Source organism: Lycium ferocissimum, chromosome 6 (assembly GCF_029784015.1).
Source record: "Lycium ferocissimum isolate CSIRO_LF1 chromosome 6, AGI_CSIRO_Lferr_CH_V1, whole genome shotgun sequence".
In the NCBI taxonomy this organism is placed as follows: Eukaryota; Viridiplantae; Streptophyta; class Magnoliopsida; order Solanales; family Solanaceae; genus Lycium; species Lycium ferocissimum.
This window is the reverse complement of record NC_081347.1, coordinates 56,856,934-56,878,370: the sequence shown is the minus strand read 5'-3', so window position 1 is coordinate 56,878,370 and position 21,437 is coordinate 56,856,934. Positions and strand designations below refer to the sequence as shown.

The window sequence follows — 21,437 nt, the reverse complement described above, 5'->3', positions numbered from 1 at the left end:
AGATGGTAGCAATTATGTATACGTATGTATATGATATCCCATACATGGCTATATCGGCAGGTATGTGTATCTCAGCAATCGACGTTGCGGCATATTGGAAGGCATTAATCGGATAGAGTAACGAAGCTCAAGTGAAAAAAATGGTAAAATGTTATAAGTCAAGCTGATCTTTGTTTTCACTACAGGTTAAGCTCGGAAAGTTCTAATATAATGATATTTGGAAAAGAAAGAAAGTGAGTAGAGGGAAGACAAGGTGACCAAAATGTCAGAAAAAGCGAAAGAGTAAGAAACATGAGGGAGTAAAGCCTCCAAGAGAGACGACGGGCAAAGCACGGCACTATTTGGATAAAAATTTGAGGGTAGGCGTGTGAGAGGGATAAAGTGTGGTAGTATAGAACCAAAAAGGAATGTGTGGGGTTGGAGAACAGGCTTCGACAAGTGGGACTAAAGGATAGTGACCACGGCGAGAAATGTGAAGTAATAGGAAGAACGAGAAGGCCTTGCAACGCTGCGAAGAGGTTTCCAACTCTCGAAAGATATATTTATAAAGAGACAAGTGGGTAGCCATATCGGTATAGTGGCCTCAGAGATGGAGAAACTTTCCGAAAAGATGATTTAAGAATAGAACGGATTTGCGCGTTCAAAGTAATATCTCGCTGCGAATGTGTATTGATTATAGGCAGCTGGACAAGGTGACCATAAGGAATAAATAACCGAAAACTTCATAAAGGACGTTGTGAATCTCGACGTCCCCATTAACCTGTGAGTCCAGGACGCTGTTAGTCATGAAAGACAGAAGTACGAAAACGAAAGCATCGGAATTGGATACTTATGAGTATTCCGATTAAATACGAGAAGTGTAGCTAGCGAGAAGATAGATACGTCGGACCGTGTGATGAAGGAACTTCGGCCTTTAAGAAAGTCATGAAGGGTGGCACATAATTATCGGAGATAATGGACGTTTGGAAACTATTGGCGTATAAGGGTCCCCTTAATAAGAGGGGAAGAACGAGTTGGACTTGAAAAGAGTTACGATAGTCTCAAGCTCCAAAAGAAGAAATTTACTAGCTCGGGGAATAAAGTTCGAGGCGTATTGGCATATCGGGAAGGTAATGGAAAGAAGTAGAAACGAATTGACGATACGGGTACCATGAGGTAAACATGCGGAGAGGGAGTATGGAAGAGAACTCAAAAGAGCACCTTACGTCAAGAGGAACTACGATATTTTAGACCATGATTTGAATCCCTCGTATTGGGTAAATTCGCGCTGTACCTAAATATGCGGCAACATGTCTTAAGGGCAATGAAAAGAGCAAGAAAGGTCTTCGAGTCAAATTCTAAAGGATGATAGAAAGGATGACGAACCTAAAGGACACTCAGGGTGATGACAAGAGCTAAAAGAACGGGAACCCGAACTAATAAACTACAGGGAGTCAATGCAGTGTATGTCTAAGACCAGCAGGTATAAAAAAGATAGCCGAGATGGTACTGGAGGGGTAGACGCAAAGAGTGCGCCGTATACGAGCAAGGTAGTTGCACTCGATAAGGGAACAAGGAACGGAAAAAGAGAATCTTTGGCAGGACGATGGTTAGTTATGACACGATAAGTCAAGACTACAATAATGGAGACAAAAATCGAGGAGCGAGGGCGAGATACTAGCTAAATTCCGATCAATGTACATGAGGGCAAAAAAGTGAAAGAAGGCGATTACGCGTACATTGGAGTTATTGTCGAGAAGATGCAAGATCGTAGGTACTTGTGTTACGATTATAAGAGTCCAAATTCGCGTCGCGGGTCATAAGAGGATTGGGAGGGCCAGTGAACTAAGGGATTAAGCTTCCGAGGCTTTGAAGGAAAGTGGGGCAAGGTTTAGTACGGGAAATTTGGGTTTAATAGTTATTAGCAACTCAGAGTCAACAGAAAACATGTGCAGGTAAACGACAACGACACTTAGAGTTCTAAATTGGCGATTGGGTATTTCCGAAAGTGCCACCCATGAAGAGTTATCCTACGAGGAGCAACCTATAGCCATCCCGGATCGTCAGGCGAGAAAGTTGCGTACTAAAAATGTGACTTCCGTTAAGATATTGTGGCGGAACAATAACAGGGAGGAGAGAACCTGGGAAGCCGAAGAGGAGATGAGGATTAAGTATCCCTACTTATTTCCTATGCCTACAGGTAATCTAAATTCCTAGAGTGGTTATGTTGATTGATAAATAAAGCGTATGTGGTAGCTATAAAAGGAACTCCCCCGAAGTGCCTATAAGACCACTGTAAGACTAGTTTAACATTCGAGACGAATGTTTTTAAGGGGGAAGGAGGTTACACCTTGGAAAATTTCGCGTTATCAAAATGTGGACGGCTTAGTATGAGCTCGGGGAGAGCGAGTTACACAAGGATTATGGATGAAGATTATGTTATCTGAGCATAAGAACATATATATGGCATTTGGAGAGTGTATGGAGTAAATCGGTTAACATGATCACTCGATGATAGCCCTCGAAACCATGAGTTAAGGTGGGGCCCACATGTCAGAATTTTGTAAAGGATATATTAAAAGTGATACAAGTAGTACATGGAAAGTTAAGCAAGTCCTAAGAAGGACCCATAAGCCAAATATGGACATAAGCCCTCCAAAAGGACAATTTAAGGAATCGTTTTCGGATGATCTGACTTGGAGGGGCAAAAATGGCATTATAAGTTTAGAATTTGGAAAAACACCAAGAATAAAAGTTTTAGATAATTAAAATATCTTTCCAACCACAGTTCGTGAACCCTCACACGATGTCGGAATCAAGAGTTATGGCCATTTTAAGAGCAAGACCCCAAGCTGCCAAATGGTTCCGCGGGCCCCACATGAATAAGTCGGTGGAACCGACCTAGGGGGGCTATAAATACCCCCATCAGCCCATGTTTTTCAGCATATTAACATTTCAAAGAGTCCTAGAAGCCTCTCAAAACACCTCCCAAATATTATAGTCCGATAAATCAAGAATTTAACAAGATTACGCCAAACTAGTCCGTGAAAGGTAATTGTCCTTGCTTCTACTTAAGTTTGGTGTTGGAGAAGGTTGATGTGGCTGAGTTTTTTTTCAAGTATAAGGTATGTTATTTATCCCATCTTTTATGTTGAGTTTATTTGAAGGTCTAGCAAGCCTTAAAAATGAAACTAGTTATGGAGAAAAGGTCATAGAGTGTTGTATTGTAGTTGTTGTGTTTATGGGCTGTTTTGAACATATTGTGGCCATGTGGATGGACTGATTTATGCATATAAAAATGGCATCTAATATTGTTGGCGTATTGATGAGATTATACTCCTTTATTGGGATGGAAGAAAGTGCATATTGTTGTTGTATGTTGAAAAACGTCGTGTGGGACGTTTATGGAATATGTGGGTATGAATAATAGTGTTGTTGATGTTGGTATTATTGTTGTTGTTGATTGGTTGCTGAATTGTAAATTTTGGGCTAGGCATATAAACAGGGGAGATGCTGCTCGATTTTCGGCAGAATATAGAATAGTTTGATTTGAATTTGGAACAAGTGTGCAATAAAGAGCCTAACGTTAGTGTGAATCCTTTTAAGTGTAGGCTTACGAGCTTGGACGAATAAGCGTAGCTAATAAGAGGTGGAACAGGTATGTAAAGCTTACCTTTTCTTTCTTTTGGCATGTCTTAGTTGTAAGTAAGCCATGATACGAGCCTCGGGGTAACTCCATTCTTAAGATCCGAGCATGTCTACGATTCTTATTCACTTCTTGATGTTGACATTCCTAATATAGTCGAACTATGGTCCTTATGTCTTTTGTATGATTGGATTTTAAATGTTGCATAAAGAGTTTTTGTTCCTAAAGGATTCTATGTTGAATAATGGTCCGTAACTTTCATAGATGGGCTCGGATCGCTTCGATACGTTCGTAGAAGATTTCATAACGAGTAATGTCTCTAAATTTCATAGGCGGGCTCGGATTGAGTTGATACTTGTCCGTGGTCCCCGAGACTTTCTTTTGTTCAGTTCTAACGACTTTTGAAAGAACTTAGCATGATTATCGTCGTAACCCCTAAGCGTTGATCACTTACTTATCTGTTGAGTCTGAAATGATGATTTTTATGCATATGGTTGCTCACGACTCTGCTCGTGCATACTGTTGTTACATCTTTCGCCGAGTCCCGGGCCGGTTATGTCATCGTGCGCACTATGCTACATTCCGAAGTATGATGTGTTATGGTTCACCGAGTCCCTCGCTAGAGGGCCGGGTACCGTATATATGTTCTGGTGTTATGATGTGTTATGGCGTTATGATGTGTTATGGGGATATGCTGGGTTACGGAGATATGAAATCTTCTGGAGTATGATGTGTTATGGCGCCAATGACGGGTGGGCGACCATATTCCCTGAGCCCCATGCATGATTTGTGTTTTAATCAGTAAGCATTTTGGTATTCTGGATATTGCACTTATTTTCTGTACTTTTTGTTCCGATTATGATCTCGTTTTCGTACTTCATGCTTTTGCATACTCAATACATATTTCGCACCGACCCCCTTTCTTCGGGGCCGCGTTTCATGCCCGCAGTACAGATACTGCTTTGGTGATCCGCCTACTTAGGATTTCCATTCGGCTATCTTGGAGCGCTCCCTTGTTTCGAGCCTATATTTCGGTACGTACGCTTTCGTTATATATGTATATGTCCATTCGAAGGGCACGGCGGGGGCCCCGTCCGTCATATGATATCGTTATTACTCTTAGGTCCGTACACACATATGTGTGGGTTGTGGGTAGTCACCGTTCGATTCTGTGTCCGTGTGATTTGTGTTACGGGCGTCCCCTATATTATGATGCCTTGCGACTTATGTGTGCGATATCATCCGTCGAAAGTTGTGACAGCATATGTATATATATATATATATATATATATATATATATATATATATATATATATATATATATATATATATATATATATTTGTGACAGCTTTGGGGCGACGTTTCACTTTTCTGTATGTATAAGATCTGGTTATGCTAGCTATGGTCTGACGTCTGACCTTTGTATATATATAAGCTGTTTGTACGCTGATTATGGTTAACAGGTGCGTATGAGTGCCCAGCTCGGGCACTAGTCACGGCCTACGGGGTTGGGTCGTGACAATTACCACCAAAATCTTCTGATTGAATATCTTCCCCATCATATGAGAGCTCCTTGGACTCCTTTTCGAACCTACTACGAAGCTTCGAGCCATGATGAGTATCCTCATCAGAATTCTTCTTGGGCTCCTTTCTCAACCTACTAGGAGCCTTCGAGCCATTCTTTGATGTAACCAATACGGTCACGCCTTTCAATTCAATCTTCAATTTATCTATGATGGGATCATCAACCTCATCATCAAATGCCAAGAAGTCTTTCATGTATTCCTGCTCCAGATCACGCATTGTGGGGATGATGTAAGGATGCACAACCTACAAATACGCAAAACATTAGCATATAGTTTATATTTTTGCAAAAACATTGATAATAGACTCTAAATTTATACCTATAAAATTCCCCTCCAATCCTAAATGGATCACCTTCAGTAAATCGCTCCATTTTTGTGGTGTGCCACCTAAGAATCCTAGGATTACGCAGAGGAACCTCATTTGATTTGCCAGCATGCAGTCCAAGTGTGGTGAAAGCTTCATAAGTCCAGACCTATAATGACACAAATAATCGCTGGTTGTAAAAATAAATAACACACAGTCTATAATCTACTACACCAGTGGTTTATAACATGTACCATGAATGCCCAAGGGAAGCCGTAGAGAGCATATGATGGCGTCTTCTTATCAAGGTGGGTTTGGTGGTGCCTAGGAACATCTACCTTGTCCATCAAGTATTCCAAGGTGAGTTCCAAGGATTCCCTTCCCCAAGGATAGCTTTGGAAGAATTCCAAATCGTCAGTCATTTTAAACAAATCCGGGTCCATACCCCTGGACACATCTTTGGCCATCAAAATTGTATGGAGAAACCACACAAGACAACATTTCAACTTTTCTTCTTTATTTAATATAGGCCCTCTTATCACCGATAATAGCTTTTCTGATGTAATCTTCTTGTTTCGAGTAACCTTTGAGTAGAATTTTGTCCCGTTCTTAATTGTCCCGTCCTCTCTAGATTGGGAGGGATAGGATCCACAATTTAAACTGGTGATCAATGCAAACTCCTTCAAGCCAAAACGTCGTTCACGAGGAACCACATTTCACGCTTCTTTTTCTGGACGATATGACGAAGAAGCATATAGTGGATCATCCGTCCGTTGAAATTGATGAAGAATTTTGACAGCTTTCTAAAGTGACCAAAACAGGAATGCTTCCACATTTTACTTAGTTTTTGATCTTTCAACCCCTTGTTAAATTCAACTAACAACGTCAGCCTGCTCCCAGCAGAAACTTTTGCTGCAAAAGATTCATAATCATCTAGCCAATTGATCAAGCCATATTTTTCAACTTTAATTGTCTTTCAACAATATGGCAAGGACAAAGGATCAAAATCCTCAGCAGCACTATAGTGTTTTGAACCATCCTCAGATACACTCTCAACTCTACTATCAACTCTATCTCCATCAACACTACACTCATCAATGGGTTCTGAGTAGAACGCACTCTCAGCTTCTGCACTTCTTTTTCTTTTTCTATCTCGGCTAAGTTCTTCACCTCTTCTTTGTTTATCCTTACGATTCACATTAGAACGAGTTTTAACCATAGCACAAGAAGGGGAGAGTATTTTTCCTCCTCTTCCTCTACACCTGGGCATTTATACGATCTATATACAAACAATAGAGACGTTGATCAACCACGATATAAAAATAAGAATAATCGATCAAAAGTCTATTAATAGACCACATGTAATTTCAAAAAGCAAAAACAGAAAAATAAAGATCGAAATAAGCAAAATAAGTATAAATAACACACATTTCGACGAAAAAACATGCAAAACAACAAAGGTTTTGAAAAAAACCAGATCTTTATCAACACTAGTTTTTTATCAATGTAGCGGGTCGATATTTTTTCCGATTCGGATTTGCACTTGCCTCATTTAAAAAAGAAAAGTATCCCGGGCAAGTACAGTTATCAATCGTACCGGGAAAAAGGGAAAAATATACCTCTACGTGATGGTGCTCTAAATGGATATTGTTTAGAGTCGCCACCTAATTTTTAGGAAATTAGGAAAACTAATTCGAAAAGGGTTCATTTAAAACGGCTAAATTTTAAAGAAACCTAATCTAACCAAAGTATGGGTAAGGGTTCTGGTGATCCCCCGGAGAAGGTGTTAGGCACCCCGGTATTAAGGATCCGTAAAATACGGTTGACCTACGGGTTCTAACAGTATGCCTTTGTAGATATGGATTGTTTATAGTGAAAAAAATTGTTTTGGCTTACCTTTCCGCAACAAAGAGTTTAATCATTCATACAAAATATATCGCATTTTTCAAGAAGCGAAAGTGGTAAAGTTTTGCCCAAAATTAGGCGTTTGGGTTTCGAACTAGAACCTAGGGTAACTCCCAAAGGTCTTTAACCTAGGTAGAACACCACGTAAGCCCACCCTTTTAAGTTTTAAGTTTTTTAAAGAGTTTTTATTTAAGTGTAGAAAATAATTTAAGGCATACTATTAGTATCCATTTGTCAACTATATATATATATTTTTTTTAATCAATTTTAAACCAATTTTAGTCTTTTTTAGATAGTCCAAGTTTTGAAAGTCTAAATCCGTTCACAAGTCATAAATCAGTCCGTAAGTCCCCAAACAGTCCACAAGTTCTAAAAATAATCATTTCAGTCCTCAAATATCAAAAATCGATCAGTTTTTTCTCAAGCCTGCGAAATAGTATTAATTTTAGGAGAGTTGTATGAATCATATCCTTTTCATTCAAGTCAATTTGTAATACTTTGAAAAAAGTCAGGTTTTGGCAACTCTTAAACTATAGAATAACTTTTAAAGGTTACAATAAATAAAATGGATGCTCAAATTTGGAATATAAAATTCATAAATAAATAGATAAGGAATTGGGCCGACCAAGCCCAATAAGAATGTGTTATGCATTTAAGGTAATCCTCGGGTCCAAAAGTATGCTCTATTTTTGCTCCTAGTTGGTAGACTCGGTCTAGATGCGTTAGTGGGCCCCAACGAATTTGGGTGGACAATGATGCAAACGGGTATACAAAACATTAGAATACACTCATAAATTAAACTAAGCACACAAACTAATGCCTACAATGATTATTTCATAGCCAAAAAATGAATTACAACATTATTGGGCCAAGCCCATATATTAAAACTAGCAACAGTGGATAATCAGATAGTCCAGATAAGAATTAAGCCCAAAATAGTGATAATAATAGCCTGGGTGCGAAATGCGAGTGACAGGCCCAAAATTATTTTTTCCTCAAATTTTCTAAGTGCTAAGCTGTGATATATACAATATATAACTAATATATCACTCAATTCTCTTCTCACATTTTCTAAGTGTCAAAACTATGATATACAAAATATACTACTGATGTACTACTAATATACTCGTAAAAATAGAGAGCGAAACCCACTGAGGGGCATACCCTCTATATACCTTGATATACCCTATATACTCAGCATATATATTCCTCAAATAACCACTCAGATCACCCAAGTATTCTTCAAATTTACCCCCATAATTCCAATGATTCTAAAATTAAGCATTTAGCTACTAATTAAGGCTAAGCCATTCAATTAAGAGTTCTTAGCAATACACAATTTCAGGTCATAGTTAAAACAAGAATGTCACAGAGTAATGTCAAAATCCTAAAGTCAATTTTCTAGGCTAGATTTTGATTTTAACAAGTGGTTGGAACCATTTCAGTCTCATTTTTTTCAAATTAGCACTCAACGGGTTCAAAAAAGCTATTTTTTGGCAGTTGACCGATTGCAACACCTTACAAAAAGAGTCTCAAATAAGGGTTCAACCATAAGTTAATTTCCTGGAAATGCACAGAGGATTCAAGGATTGGTGACAGAATTCTCACTCAGTTACAGAAATAACCAAACATCCTTCCAAGTAACCTGATTGTATAGAACATTAGTAAAGGTCTGAAGTGGTGTTTCAAATTTTTAAACTTACCTCCTAAGGTCGCTCATAAGGCTTAATTTTAAGTAGAGGTCACACACACAGTGATAACAAAACTCTAGATAGGAGCATCCAAACAATTCAAGTAATTCCAACAGGGACCAAAATAGGTGCAAAGTATTAATCTCAAGTGCAAGTTTTGGTCTTAAATGGCATGAAGGAAATAGGATCATGGGAACAAAACCATAAAACAAGTAGGAAAGGGAAGAGGGACAAGGGCATAAGCCATTCATGATTACTACTTCATTTTACCTTTCGTAACTCATCAAATATTCTAAGTTAAACAAAATTCACAGAAAGTTTTCAGCAAAATTATTGCACCTTTAAACTCAGTAAATGAATCATAAGATCATCAAACAAGCAAAGAGGGAAAAGTCAAGATAGGGACTAAGCAAATACAATATTCAACTCTTCAGAATATTCATAGTTCTTTCCTTTAAATTCTCTTGACCAACAAGACATTAGTCAAAGAAACAAGCTTACAATACCCACATCCCTATTGTTAATGATAGATGAGCCTCAAATTTCAAATGTCAAACAAGAACAACTTAGGGGTTGCAAGTAAACCAGCTCTACTCCTAAAATTTTAAAGGCAATTTTCACACAAAACACAAGTCTAGCATCATTTATATTTTTATCTTTTTAAATCAGTTTTAAACACCAGAGTTAAGAAATAACACATAACAATCAAACAAGCATGATATTGGAGCCTCAAGTCAGAGTAGTTCAACAAACAAAGGGAACAAAATCCTCCCAGGGTTCCTTTTAAATCCTAACTTCTTTTAAGGCTAAGTGTCATGCCAAATGGTTCTAATTACCAAAAGTAGGTCTCAAAGCTAAGTTTCACACCTTAAAAGAGATTCATCTAGGTAAAAGGTCAAGCAATTTAATCAAATAGACCAAATGAATCACACAGTTCACATAGAGGACTTCAAGTGCTTGTTTGTCCAATTTTAGAAGTTAGCAGCTAACATGGTAAATGATTAACCACTGTACAGAGGTGAAATTCATGTGTTAGACTGATGCCTGACTCATTTTAAGCCTCTAGTTACTTAGCAAAGAGTCACAGAGGCAACTTTTGATATAAGGATCAATTTTTATTTTAGCTTTAGCCAACCTCAAGATTTTACAACAAATGAATGCAAGTTAGTATCTATAAACCATCACAGTTAAACATCTTATGTCACACCCCGAACCATAGCCTGGCGTAACAGGGCACTCGGTGCCTGACTGCATATAACCGATCGAACTGCATGGCTTGCTGAATCATCATGAGGCATACATGAGCGGAATGTAACATGAAACATGATGGGATTTAAGAAAACCACATAAAGTCATAATAACTTATAAAATACTTGTTTAAAACATGAATGCGAAAATACCATGAATCAAGCCAAAGATGGCTAAACAACTCTGAATATCTGACATAACATAACTGACTGGTCTAGTCTATGAAACCTCTAACGTAAGTCTGAACATGAAAACATACTCGCTGGGACAAGACCCCCAGCATACCTTTAAATGCACATCTGATCATGAAAATAAATAAGTAAATGTCTAAACCCAAAAGAGATTGAGGATCACCCAAAAGCTGATAAGTGCGAAGTCCTACTAAGCAAATGCGTCGTCCTGTAAATTAGTACCTGCATCGTGAAATGTAGGCCCCCGGGAAATAAAAGGGGACGTCAGCACATTGAATATCTTTGGTATGTAAAGCAGAAGAAAAATAACATGGGACATGGAATAACGTGATAAGTGATCGAAAACACGGACATGAATATGAGCATGAATACATATATATATATATATATATATATATATATATATATATATATATATATATATATATATGAGTAAAACATGATAAGTGGGGGAGAGCATTTCATAAACCGAATAAATACATGATATCACCACGTGGGTATGTGGAGTCGGTACCTCGCGGACAGAATCCCCATACCTTGTCGTGTATAGGTGTAACGTGCCTGATAGATCTATTCAGTGAAAAATTAAGGAGTCGTCCAAAATGGGCGGAGTGATCCTTATCCTATGGTGGCTAACATAGTTTTAGGCTACTTGAAGCCTTCTCGATAATTAGTGCAACTCCTAAAAACATGAACATGATATAGTTGGCTAAGAAGCCCATGAATTATATAACTTGCTTGTAAACATGATTGTTGCTTGTATTAGAACATGAAGATAATATACAATATAACTTCTATGGAAATATGGAAAACATATAGAAGTTCATGAAAATAAACATAGTAATTAATAACTTGCATGTAAGAACCCATGGAATGCAAATGATGGGTTTTCGTGGATTATAGACAGATTCTGAATAATCAAAATGATGTATCAAGAACACAATAACGGATTAATAATAAGTCAAGACATAGTATAACATGGTACATGGACCTAGAGTTATCATGAACATGGTTCAAACCCTAGTTTTAATGGTTTCTGGCATAATTATGGAAGAACATGGCATCCAGTCGAGCCTACTATTGATGCTACTGCTACTGATCCTACTGCTACCACTACGGGTGTCCCAGAGAGTGTTGTTGCGAGTGCCGATACTGCGGCTGAGGCTGTAGATACACCGGCTTCCGCAGCCGAGATAGCTCGTGTTACGAGTTCATCATGTGGTCTCCTCACGGGATGCCTTGCTAACGGTGCGTCCGAGCTTTGAAGATCGATTTGGAGTTGCTTAATTTCAGCCATGATAACTATAGACAGATTGCATACAAGGCAGTGAAGGCTGAAAGACAGATAGGGAGAATCATGCAACAGTTCAAACCAAAGGTGGTTAAGATAGTGAAGACATTGATTACGGAGGCTACTATAGAGATCTGTAAGGAGTTCGAGCAGAAGCACGAGGTATATCAGGCTAGACTAGATGGATTTGAGTTTAGATTAATGACTTTAGAGCACACGGCACCCGGTGGGGGGGGGGGGGTCTGCTTCTTTGAGGAGTGAGTTAAAGAGTCTGAAGAAGGAACTTGAGGCGCTTAAAGCGCAAGGTATAGTAGCTGCACTAGTTCAAGCACCACGTCTCACTTTGCCAAATATGGTTACGAGTCTTTGGATCGATGGAGTCGAGAAGAGGAGAGGATCTTTTCGTGTCCCTTTGCGAGACACAGGCAAGACGGTCCGTGAGACATATGAGGATCCCAAGGAGCTGGCTAAGAAATTGAAGAAGACAGAGGAAAAGGATATGCAGCAGGCTATCCATAATTCATTAGTGGAGCCACAGAGATGATCAGGCGAGTCCAGTAGTAATCCGCCTGATGAGGCAGGCCAGTCTCGAGATGCGCACAACGCCTAGGGCACCCAGGTTCGACTCCCTTCCCTTGATCTTATAATTGACGCACTGAGGACAGTGCTTGATTTTTTACGTTAGGGGTGGGATTGCAAATATGTGTTTAGGACTCCCCCCTCCCCCCCCCCCCCGGATTTTCTTTGCTAGAGTTCTTCTCCTGAGGGGTTTTTGTTGTCGAAACTAGCATGTTTAGGTTGTTTAGGTAGAATAGAGTAGTTTTGGCTTATATGGTAGTACTTTAGTAACTTACGGCATGTTAATTTTTGATTTGGAAAGATGTTTTATGAAGAAAAAAATGGAACCCCTTAAATTTTTTATGAATACTTAAGAATAACTATGAATTGACGTGATTGGTTCTTTTCATGACATGATAATTATGAGTGTATTAAGTACGATAAATAATTGCTCGGGATGTTGTGTTAAACTGAATTCTGTTGCCATTGTGTGTTGTGAGTTTTAGTTTCGTTCACTTATTGTGCTTACAATCTAGAACTTTCCCGAGTAGTCGTGTTTGCATTCTAAGGATGTATTGGTTGTGAAATGATCCTAGGCCGTCTTTGTGTAGCTGGAAACCCTTTCTAAATGCTTTTGTCCCTATATAAATGAACAATGATCCCTAGTTACCCATTGTGAGCCTATGTGACCTATTTTCTTTGACTAGTCGTTTACGAGCCTTTACCCTTTCTTTGAATAATCCTTTTTTTTTTTTTGCACCAAAGTCCCTCCTTGACATTATGAATGTGAAAAATGAATAAATTGGGGGGTGTTGGGTGAATTATGTGGAGAATGAGGCTGAAAGCCTAAGTTGAGGATGGAAGCAAAGTTATATGGTATAGGGTTCGGTGTTGATAAGCATAGTATTGAAAAAAAAATCTGGAAAATCTGAAAAGAAAAAAAAATATTAGTGTTTAGTCCAATAAAGTCACACTGATCCTACAGGATAAAGTAAAGAAGCGAAGTAAGAAGGGTGAATAAAATAGAAGAAAAAGTGTAGTGTTCAAGGAGGGCGAGCCACTATTGACTAAACATGTATCCTACCCGTCCTAAAGCCTACATTACAACCCTACAAAGTCCTAGAGTGATCATAACTAAGATGTCCAAAGGTGAGAATATTGAAAACGAGGGCAAGCCTATAATATGTGTAAGTGCAATATGTGAATTTCTTTGTAAGAGTGAGTAACTTCTCTTCTCCTTTGTCTTAGTCCCTATTGTGTTGTACATATATGTGAGGGACATTCTTTGGTCTATGTGAGGGTAGTCGGATGAAATTGTGAGCATTCCCTAAAAAGCAACGTTTGTGTGTATATTGATGCTTCTGATAATGTTATGACATGGATTGAAACTGCATGAGTTTTAGTGTCACGAGTGAGTTGTGTTACGATTTTGAAAGTTGAGGTGGTTATTTGTGACAAACACATGCTCGTAGTTCTAAGTTAAAACCATTGTAGACGTTAGTACTTGCTATATCTAGATGTTAGATTGGGTCGCTTGTGTTTTATGACTTGCTTGAAGGCAAGCAAGACTTTAAGTTAGGGGGTGTTGATGAAATGGGAAATTATGGCACATCTAAGGCCTTTTTAATAGAAGTTTTACTTGTTTTTAAGCAAGTTAGTGGCAATTTAATGTCTTTTTAGTGTTTTTCGGGTAATGGAGCAATTTTGGGATGAAAACTGAGTTAAAGTGCGAGAATTTGGCCTTGATGACAAAATATTGGCCGTATTCTCCACAATATGGGCCGTATTCCTTGAATTAAAGTTCAAATACGAGAGACGGAAAGTCATCTTTGAGAAGATGTTAAAAGACGAAAAACTTTTTAGTAGTATTCTAATTTTATGGTCCGTATTTCCAATCATATTTAACATTAAGACAATTGGCTTTAAAGTTGAGATTTGACAAGTTGAAATACGACCAAGCGAGAATATGGACGTAAATCAAAATACGGTCCATAATCTAAGATGTTGCGGTTTATTTTGAAGGTGCCAACCTAATTTACGGTCCGTAATGTGAAATACGACCGTATTTTATGCGTCGGGTGACCAACGTGTGACCTTCAGAATTTTTATGTTTTCAAACCTATAAATAGCCCAATGTAGGGTTATTTATTATCAGTTGTTATTTTTGACTCTTGGCTTAGAACATTAAATACTCTCTTGGTTTTGGAGATTCAAAACATCAATTCAAGTATTATCAATTCTTATTTTCATCAAAAGTAAACAATTATGAATTTTTCAATCTCTTATTTCTTTTTCTTTGTCATGAGTAGCTAAACACCCTTACTAGGGTTGTGAACCCAATGATGGGTGTTTTGTGATTGGGAATTGAGATTGATATATGCATAATGGGTTGTTAAGGTTTATTTATTCTTCATTCTTCATTCATAATTAATGGTTGCAAACATTGATTAAAGCCATAAACCTTGATTTGTTTAGGAAAATAATTAGGGTTTGGTAAGAATAAATAACAAGAACTCAAAGCTTTAAACTTTATTTAATAAATTCACTTAGGAATAAGAAGAATTTACTTGGCATAATTAACCGTTCTTCATATCAACTTTCTTATATTTGGGAAAATCATAGAAAGAGATAATCTTTATTCATTGGGAAATAGTAAAGATTCACATAGAGGTTAAGTGCATTCATATAACGATCCATTAGAAGTATATCAAGATCAATACCCATGATCATACACTTTATCTGAAGGGGACATAACCTTGGTTTCTTTTACCATAAATTCCAATCCAAAGCAATTAGTCATAAACAACCAACTTTTACCAAAATTATCGGATTAAGACATTAGACCTAAATTAAGCATTCTACGATTTTAGTAACCTTTTCACACTATATTCCCTGTGGGATTCGACCCCAACCTTGTTGGGTTACTATATTTGACATCGTCCGCTTTACGCTAATAAAAGGTGTAATTTGAGCGTATCAACGTCATCAAGCTAATCCCAAGTACATATGCCGGCAAGGCTATTCGTAGTAGTGATACAACAAAATATAAACCGAGATTACTATAAGACATCTAACTGTGCATATCCGTCTATGAGCCTCCACTAGAGTGCATAACATAATAAGGACGGGACAGGACCCCGTCATACCCATCTATACACAAAAAGATCATACCAACTGGACTGCAACTCTGGAACAAGTGGAGTGCTCATGTACAACCGCTGAGATGGCAGCCTAAGAGTCTGAACCGTCTCCCCGTCTACCTGCGAGCATGAACGCAGCGACCATAAATAAAAGGACGTTAGTACGAATAATGTACTGAGTATGTAGGGCACAAATAACAACATAATGAAAATATGGAGATAACATAAGATAAGAGAGATCAACCTGTCTCTAAATGCCTCTTAAGGCGGATGTCATGCATGCTTGCCTTTTAAAAAAAAAACATTTTCATTATATATATATATATATATATAATACCGTACCCGGCTATATAGGCTCGGTGTTATCATCATCATAACGTACCCGGCCTTTTCAGGACTCGATGTTTAATGTACGTGGCCCTTATGAGACTCGGTGTAAAACATACCCGGCCCTTTCGGCACTCAGTGTCAAAACCCAACTGATCAGTGGTTGCACAATAGGTGTCATACCCGGCCGACTATAGCGCAGCTCGATGTGAGAAAATAGCTACATATATATAGAAGCATGCATGAGAGCCCAAATAAAAGCTATGATTCTATCGGAGTGATGTAAGGTCGGTAAACCTCCGATTATCATTATGGAACTATTATCATGGACATATCTCACCTTGCAGGAACAATAATCATAAGATGAGATCAACATCAATCATAACATCAATAACCATAATAGGAGATCAATAACCAATAATCATGAGATAAGGATCAACAATATTATAAAAACATCAAGAACATATGCTTCTAATATTTCTAAGAAAGGAATCATTATGGACATACTTTGTGTAAGCTCGAAACAATGGAATCATGCCTTAGGAAATAAAAGAACAGCCTTAACATACCTTGCTGCTTACTTAACCACTCAAAGTCTACCTTCCGAGCCTGCAAATCTACATCCAAGATGATTCATACAACAATCAAGCCATAGGAACACTTTCACACTCAAACTTAGCTAGTTAATAAGTTAACGGAATTCAGACAGTATTTCCCCTATATTATCTACTCCAACCAATTCCAAAACAGCTCCCAAACATCAATAACAACATTAACAATAACATAATCAAGATACTACATGACAAACCTACATAAATCCGTCTAAGACTTCCTTCGAAAATCAGCCCATAAGCAGACAACATCAACATATCAAACTACGACCTTTATACTATGTTTTCCTTCACTTTAAACCATTAAAATCCTCCAAAAACAACTCAATATCAAATTCAATATGAAGAACATACCTTATATTTGAAGAACTTCAACTCACACAACTTGCTTCAAGACTAAACTCACCACAACATCAAGTAGAAGCAAGAACAATCACTTTTCATGAACTAGTTTAGTGTAATCTCAATGGATTCTTGATCTAAGAGGCTATAAGTGTTTAAGAAATGTTTATGGAGGTTTCTAGAGCTCAAGGGAGTGTAGAATGATGATAAAATGTGGGGAATGAGGGTATTTATACCCCTTGAAGGTTGGTTCCGCCGACTTTCCAAATGGGCCGGCGGAGAAGCCATCTGGCAGCCTATCTTGAAACGCCCATAACTTTCTACTTCGAGGTCATATCGACGAACGGTTTGTTGCATTGGAAACTAGACTCAATGAACTTTAATTTAAATAAGTTATGAATTCCATAAATCCTCATATTATAGGAGATACACCTCCCTCAAGTTGGATCAGAATTTCTGTTCAAAAAGTTCATAAGTTTTTCAAAATTTCGACAAACTTAATTTCTTCGATTCGCTTGATCCCGAAACCTTAAGACACTTGTTAAAAGTATTCCTTAACCTTAAAAGGGTTCCATGACCTCTCCGACCTTACGTTAGTTTACTTACGACGCAAAAAATTTCGAGGTGTAACACGTTCGCATCTTGACTTTAAGCTTGTCAATTTTGTTTTCCTGAAACATTGACAATTCCTCCATTGCTTCAATTCTTTTTGGAACATTGAAAGCTTTTTTAAGCCTCGCGGGTTCACTTTTTGCTTCTGCTTTTTCAATTGGAGTATTATCTTCCAATTTTTTCAGCCTTTGATCTTTTGCTTGTTCTACAGGAACATCTTCCATTGGATCAAATGAGAAATTTTTACCTCTCATCTTAATTTTTAAAATTTCTTTTCTAGCAACATCATTGATGAAACAATGCTTATCCTCAAAGGATACTTTGAATCCTTTTCTACCAGTTGACAAATACTCAACAAGTTCTGATCAATATTAGGTACATAAAGAACATCTGAAATTGTCTTATTACCTGAACTTGTTTTAATGACGATGGTTCCTTTTCCTTTAACAAGAATCTGATCACCATTACCGATCCTAACTTTGGATATTTCAGTGGACTTTAACTCTTTGAACAAACTCTTGTCATAAGTCATATGGTTAGTGCAACCGCTATCAATCAACCAGTGAAACCTTACTTGATATACATTTTGCAACAAAAAGATGATCTTCTTCTTCATCGGCGACATGTGCATCTGCATCATGGTTCTGAGATTCGTTTTTGCAAATCACTGCTTCATGACCAAGTTGATTGCACTTGTTGCACTTTGCGTCTGGCCTCTTTCAACATCTGAATGGTGGATGACCCATTTTGCCACTTTGACAATTGGGTAATTTTCAAATTTCCACCCTTGCTTTGAGTTTTGTGGCCGGGGTCGCTAAGGCTCCTTCAACCAAACCATCTTGCCTCATAAGCCTTTGCTCCCGTGCTACGGAAAGAATTTAACAACTCGCCAAGGTAATCTTGGACAGATCTTGTGTGTTTTCCAAGGTAGTTATACATGTTTCATATCTTTCGAATCGTTACAAGAATTTTTTCAACAATTCTTGAATCTTTAAATTCAATGCCTAGCAATCTTACCTTGTTAACAATGCCAAGCAATGTTTGTCCGCGTACTTCTTCGAGCGGGGCCTCGGACTCTTTCATTCTCGCAACTCGAACTCCCTTATCAAATTTAATACTTGCATCCCTCATATTCTTTCATCTCCAAGAGATATTCTTTCTTCAAATAATCCCAAATTTCTTTTGGTGATGTGAGAGACATTATTCTCGTGAAAATAGTTGTTGAAACAACAACAAACAAAGTTGCTTTCGCCTTGGACTTCCTGGTTTTCTTTTCCTTGTGACTCTTGATTTGGGCCATGGTGGGATTGTTTGGCAGCGGATTAATTTCATAATCCTCTTCCACGGCTTCCCAAAGATCAAGGGCCTCCAAGTAAGTTTCCATTCTAACAGCCAATAATTGGTAATTTTTACCACCGAAAGCTGGAGGAGCCATTCGTGAAAAACTATTTTCGGAATCCATTTCTTTACTCACAATTGTCCCTTAAGAAAAAAGGCTCTGGATACCAATTGTTAATTTTTGGAAGAAAAGAATTACAGGAAAATAAAGAGGAAGAAAAATTTAAGAATTAGAGTTGAATGCAGTAGAGTACAAGAGAGGAGAGCTTATAAACCGAAGTTGAAAGTTCTATATATTTTCACTGCAATGTAAGACTATAATTTATAATAGAAAATACTAACTTCAAAACCTAAAAATAAGGAGAAAATCTGCTGAAAATAACAAATTCCTAAAGACTAGGAAATACTATTTATTCAAAATTCAAATAGAAATCAACTCCTAATAGGTCTAACTAGTTGACTGGATAAAACTTAATAAATTACTGCAGTAAAAAAATTTGCAGTTCTAAAGCAAATAGCAACAGAGTGAATGATGATTCTGTTTTACATACATCAGGGAGGAACATGGGTAATTTATGTGTTTTGTTTGATAGTGCCATATTCAACAACCGCACACCCTTAAGAGTGGATCTAGTTCACTGTTATACTGAATTCCGCAGTCGATGAGACGCTTATCATCTTTGAATTGTCGTCCATTATAGAGTATATACTGTTTATGAGATCTAATACCCGCCTTAACATCCGCAATTGTGTCAGAACTCTGAACCATTAACTTGAACTTGCGACCAGAATATGAAAACACGGAGATTGGCGTTATTGGTGCATAACGAAGGATTAAGGTAGAACCTTTCTTGATTCCCGAAGAAATAAGAGTCTGTGCATCTCTCAAAACTCCCTCATCTTCATTCAACAGCTTCTGTTTCTTAAAAGGGATCCCCTTTTCCTCTTGAATATACGCTTTAACTGCAGCTACTATGTCTTCGGGTTCAACCATTGGGAGAAAAGGTTTCGATTCTGATTCCCGGTCTTCTTTGGCAACATCTATAGTACTCGGGAGAAATGATTTTGGTAACGCCTTCCAATTAATTACGTCTCTGTACGTGTCATCTTGAATAATGATCCGCATAGTTCGATCCGGTGACCATGGATCTTCTATCACCATAAAACACAACATAAGCTTCCATCAAAATAAATGGTACAACATCCGATAATTGATTGATCTTTTCTATTTAAATACTACTATACAAATTATAAAATGTTAATTCACTGGCAACTTTCAAATTAAAAATAAAGCAAAGAACATGTCGAAAACTAACCTGCAACCAAGGAAGACCACAAAATATGTCAGAAGAAACTCACAGCATGATACTTTTCTAACCGTGCAAGGTTCATATAGAAATGGAAAACTACATAGAAATTATGAAGAAACAGATATTTAACTAATTAGTTAGTAGTTTATAGGCTGCCTAGTATATATATAGTGAAGAAAAAGAGAGCGTATATACTGGGTTTATCAGCCATTTGTTTTGTGCCTTGATCACTTGATCTGCCGCTCTTCATATTGTCCCTCAACTCTAAGAAATGCATGGTTTAACCCAAAACCCAAACTTATAAAAGGAGAACTCAAAATAAAATATTGAGACAAGTCAAATACACTCCCCCACAAACACACGCATATTAGCACGAAGTGAAATAATTTTAAACCTCAAATTTAAAATTCTTTGCATGCTGGCCAAGTTATTTTCGTGCTGATGGCCAGAAGTGTGGCAACTTTCTAACAGAAAGGCGTTCGACTAAGGTCCAAACAGCATGCACCTGGTGGTAGATCTTCCCTGGGGTATTAATTTGGTGATGCCAGCACCAAATGATGTCACTTCACATAAAGTTTCAATAGTTCGTTTTTAGGAATAACACATAAACAAGCCCTCAAACTTGGCCTCAGCTAGCAAGTATGCACTCAACTAGTATAAAGTTGAACACGTAAACACAAATGCTGACGTGTCACATAATTTCGAGGTGTCTAGATGATCATTTTGTAAGTTGGAGTGTTCGAATCGATAAAAGTGGACAAGTTGGAGTGCATTACCGCGCGCAAGTTGGAAGATATACTTTGAAATTTGGGGTCCGTTTATGTATCTTGTGTAAAGTGTCAAATGGGCGGGTTCGAAATCGAAATTGACCCTAACAAAAATGCAGGTAATAAATGGGTTGGGCTAACATTGTCATTTAACATTGGCCCAAAAGCTATTTCAACAGAATTGTCAAAATGGACTAAAAATGGGTGGGTCATGACCCGCCCAACCGACTTGCTTTTTTGAAGGGTCTATTTTCTAGAAAAATATTTTTGGAAAATATTTTCAGAAATATATTTTTCGCGAAAAAATATTTTCCGAAAATTATTTTTACGGATTTTTCGTGGAAAATATTTTTTAAGAAAACAATTTTCGTGGTAAATATTTTTCGTGAAAAATATTTCCTTCATATTGAACACACCACAAACTTATAAGATACATGATACAAGAAAAGTATATATATTAAACAAATAAACTAAATCTCATAATAAGCCCAAATTTAAGTAAATCTTAAAATGGGCTAAGAATTGAGCAAAGATTGGGTGTTGGACATCACTTAAATGAAACTTTAAAACATGTTGGGTTGGGCTGAAAT

At 37.6% G+C, this 21,437-nt stretch overlaps 1 protein-coding gene across 3 annotated transcripts; it reads right to left on the bottom strand.

Annotated features, from left to right (window-relative positions):
• Nucleotides 1–19,356: 19,356 nt before the first annotated feature.
• Nucleotides 19,357–20,372, bottom strand: LOC132060832 (polyubiquitin 8-like). Of its 3 annotated transcripts, none has more exons than XM_059453739.1 (2): nt 20,276–20,372; nt 19,357–19,922 (listed from the first exon to the last, which is right to left on the bottom strand). In XM_059453739.1, exons 1-2 carry the CDS (start codon nt 20,355–20,357, stop codon nt 19,372–19,374), a joined length of 633 nt encoding a protein of 210 aa, XP_059309722.1. In that variant the 5' UTR covers nt 20,358–20,372; the 3' UTR covers nt 19,357–19,371. The 3 variants fall into 3 exon arrangements, with proteins under 3 accessions (XP_059309722.1, XP_059309723.1, XP_059309724.1); XM_059453740.1 differs by having other exon boundaries at nt 19,357–19,919; XM_059453741.1 differs by lacking the exon at nt 20,276–20,372 and adding an exon at nt 20,126–20,198 and having other exon boundaries at nt 19,357–19,919.
• Between the last annotated feature and the right edge of the window lie 1,065 nt (nt 20,373–21,437).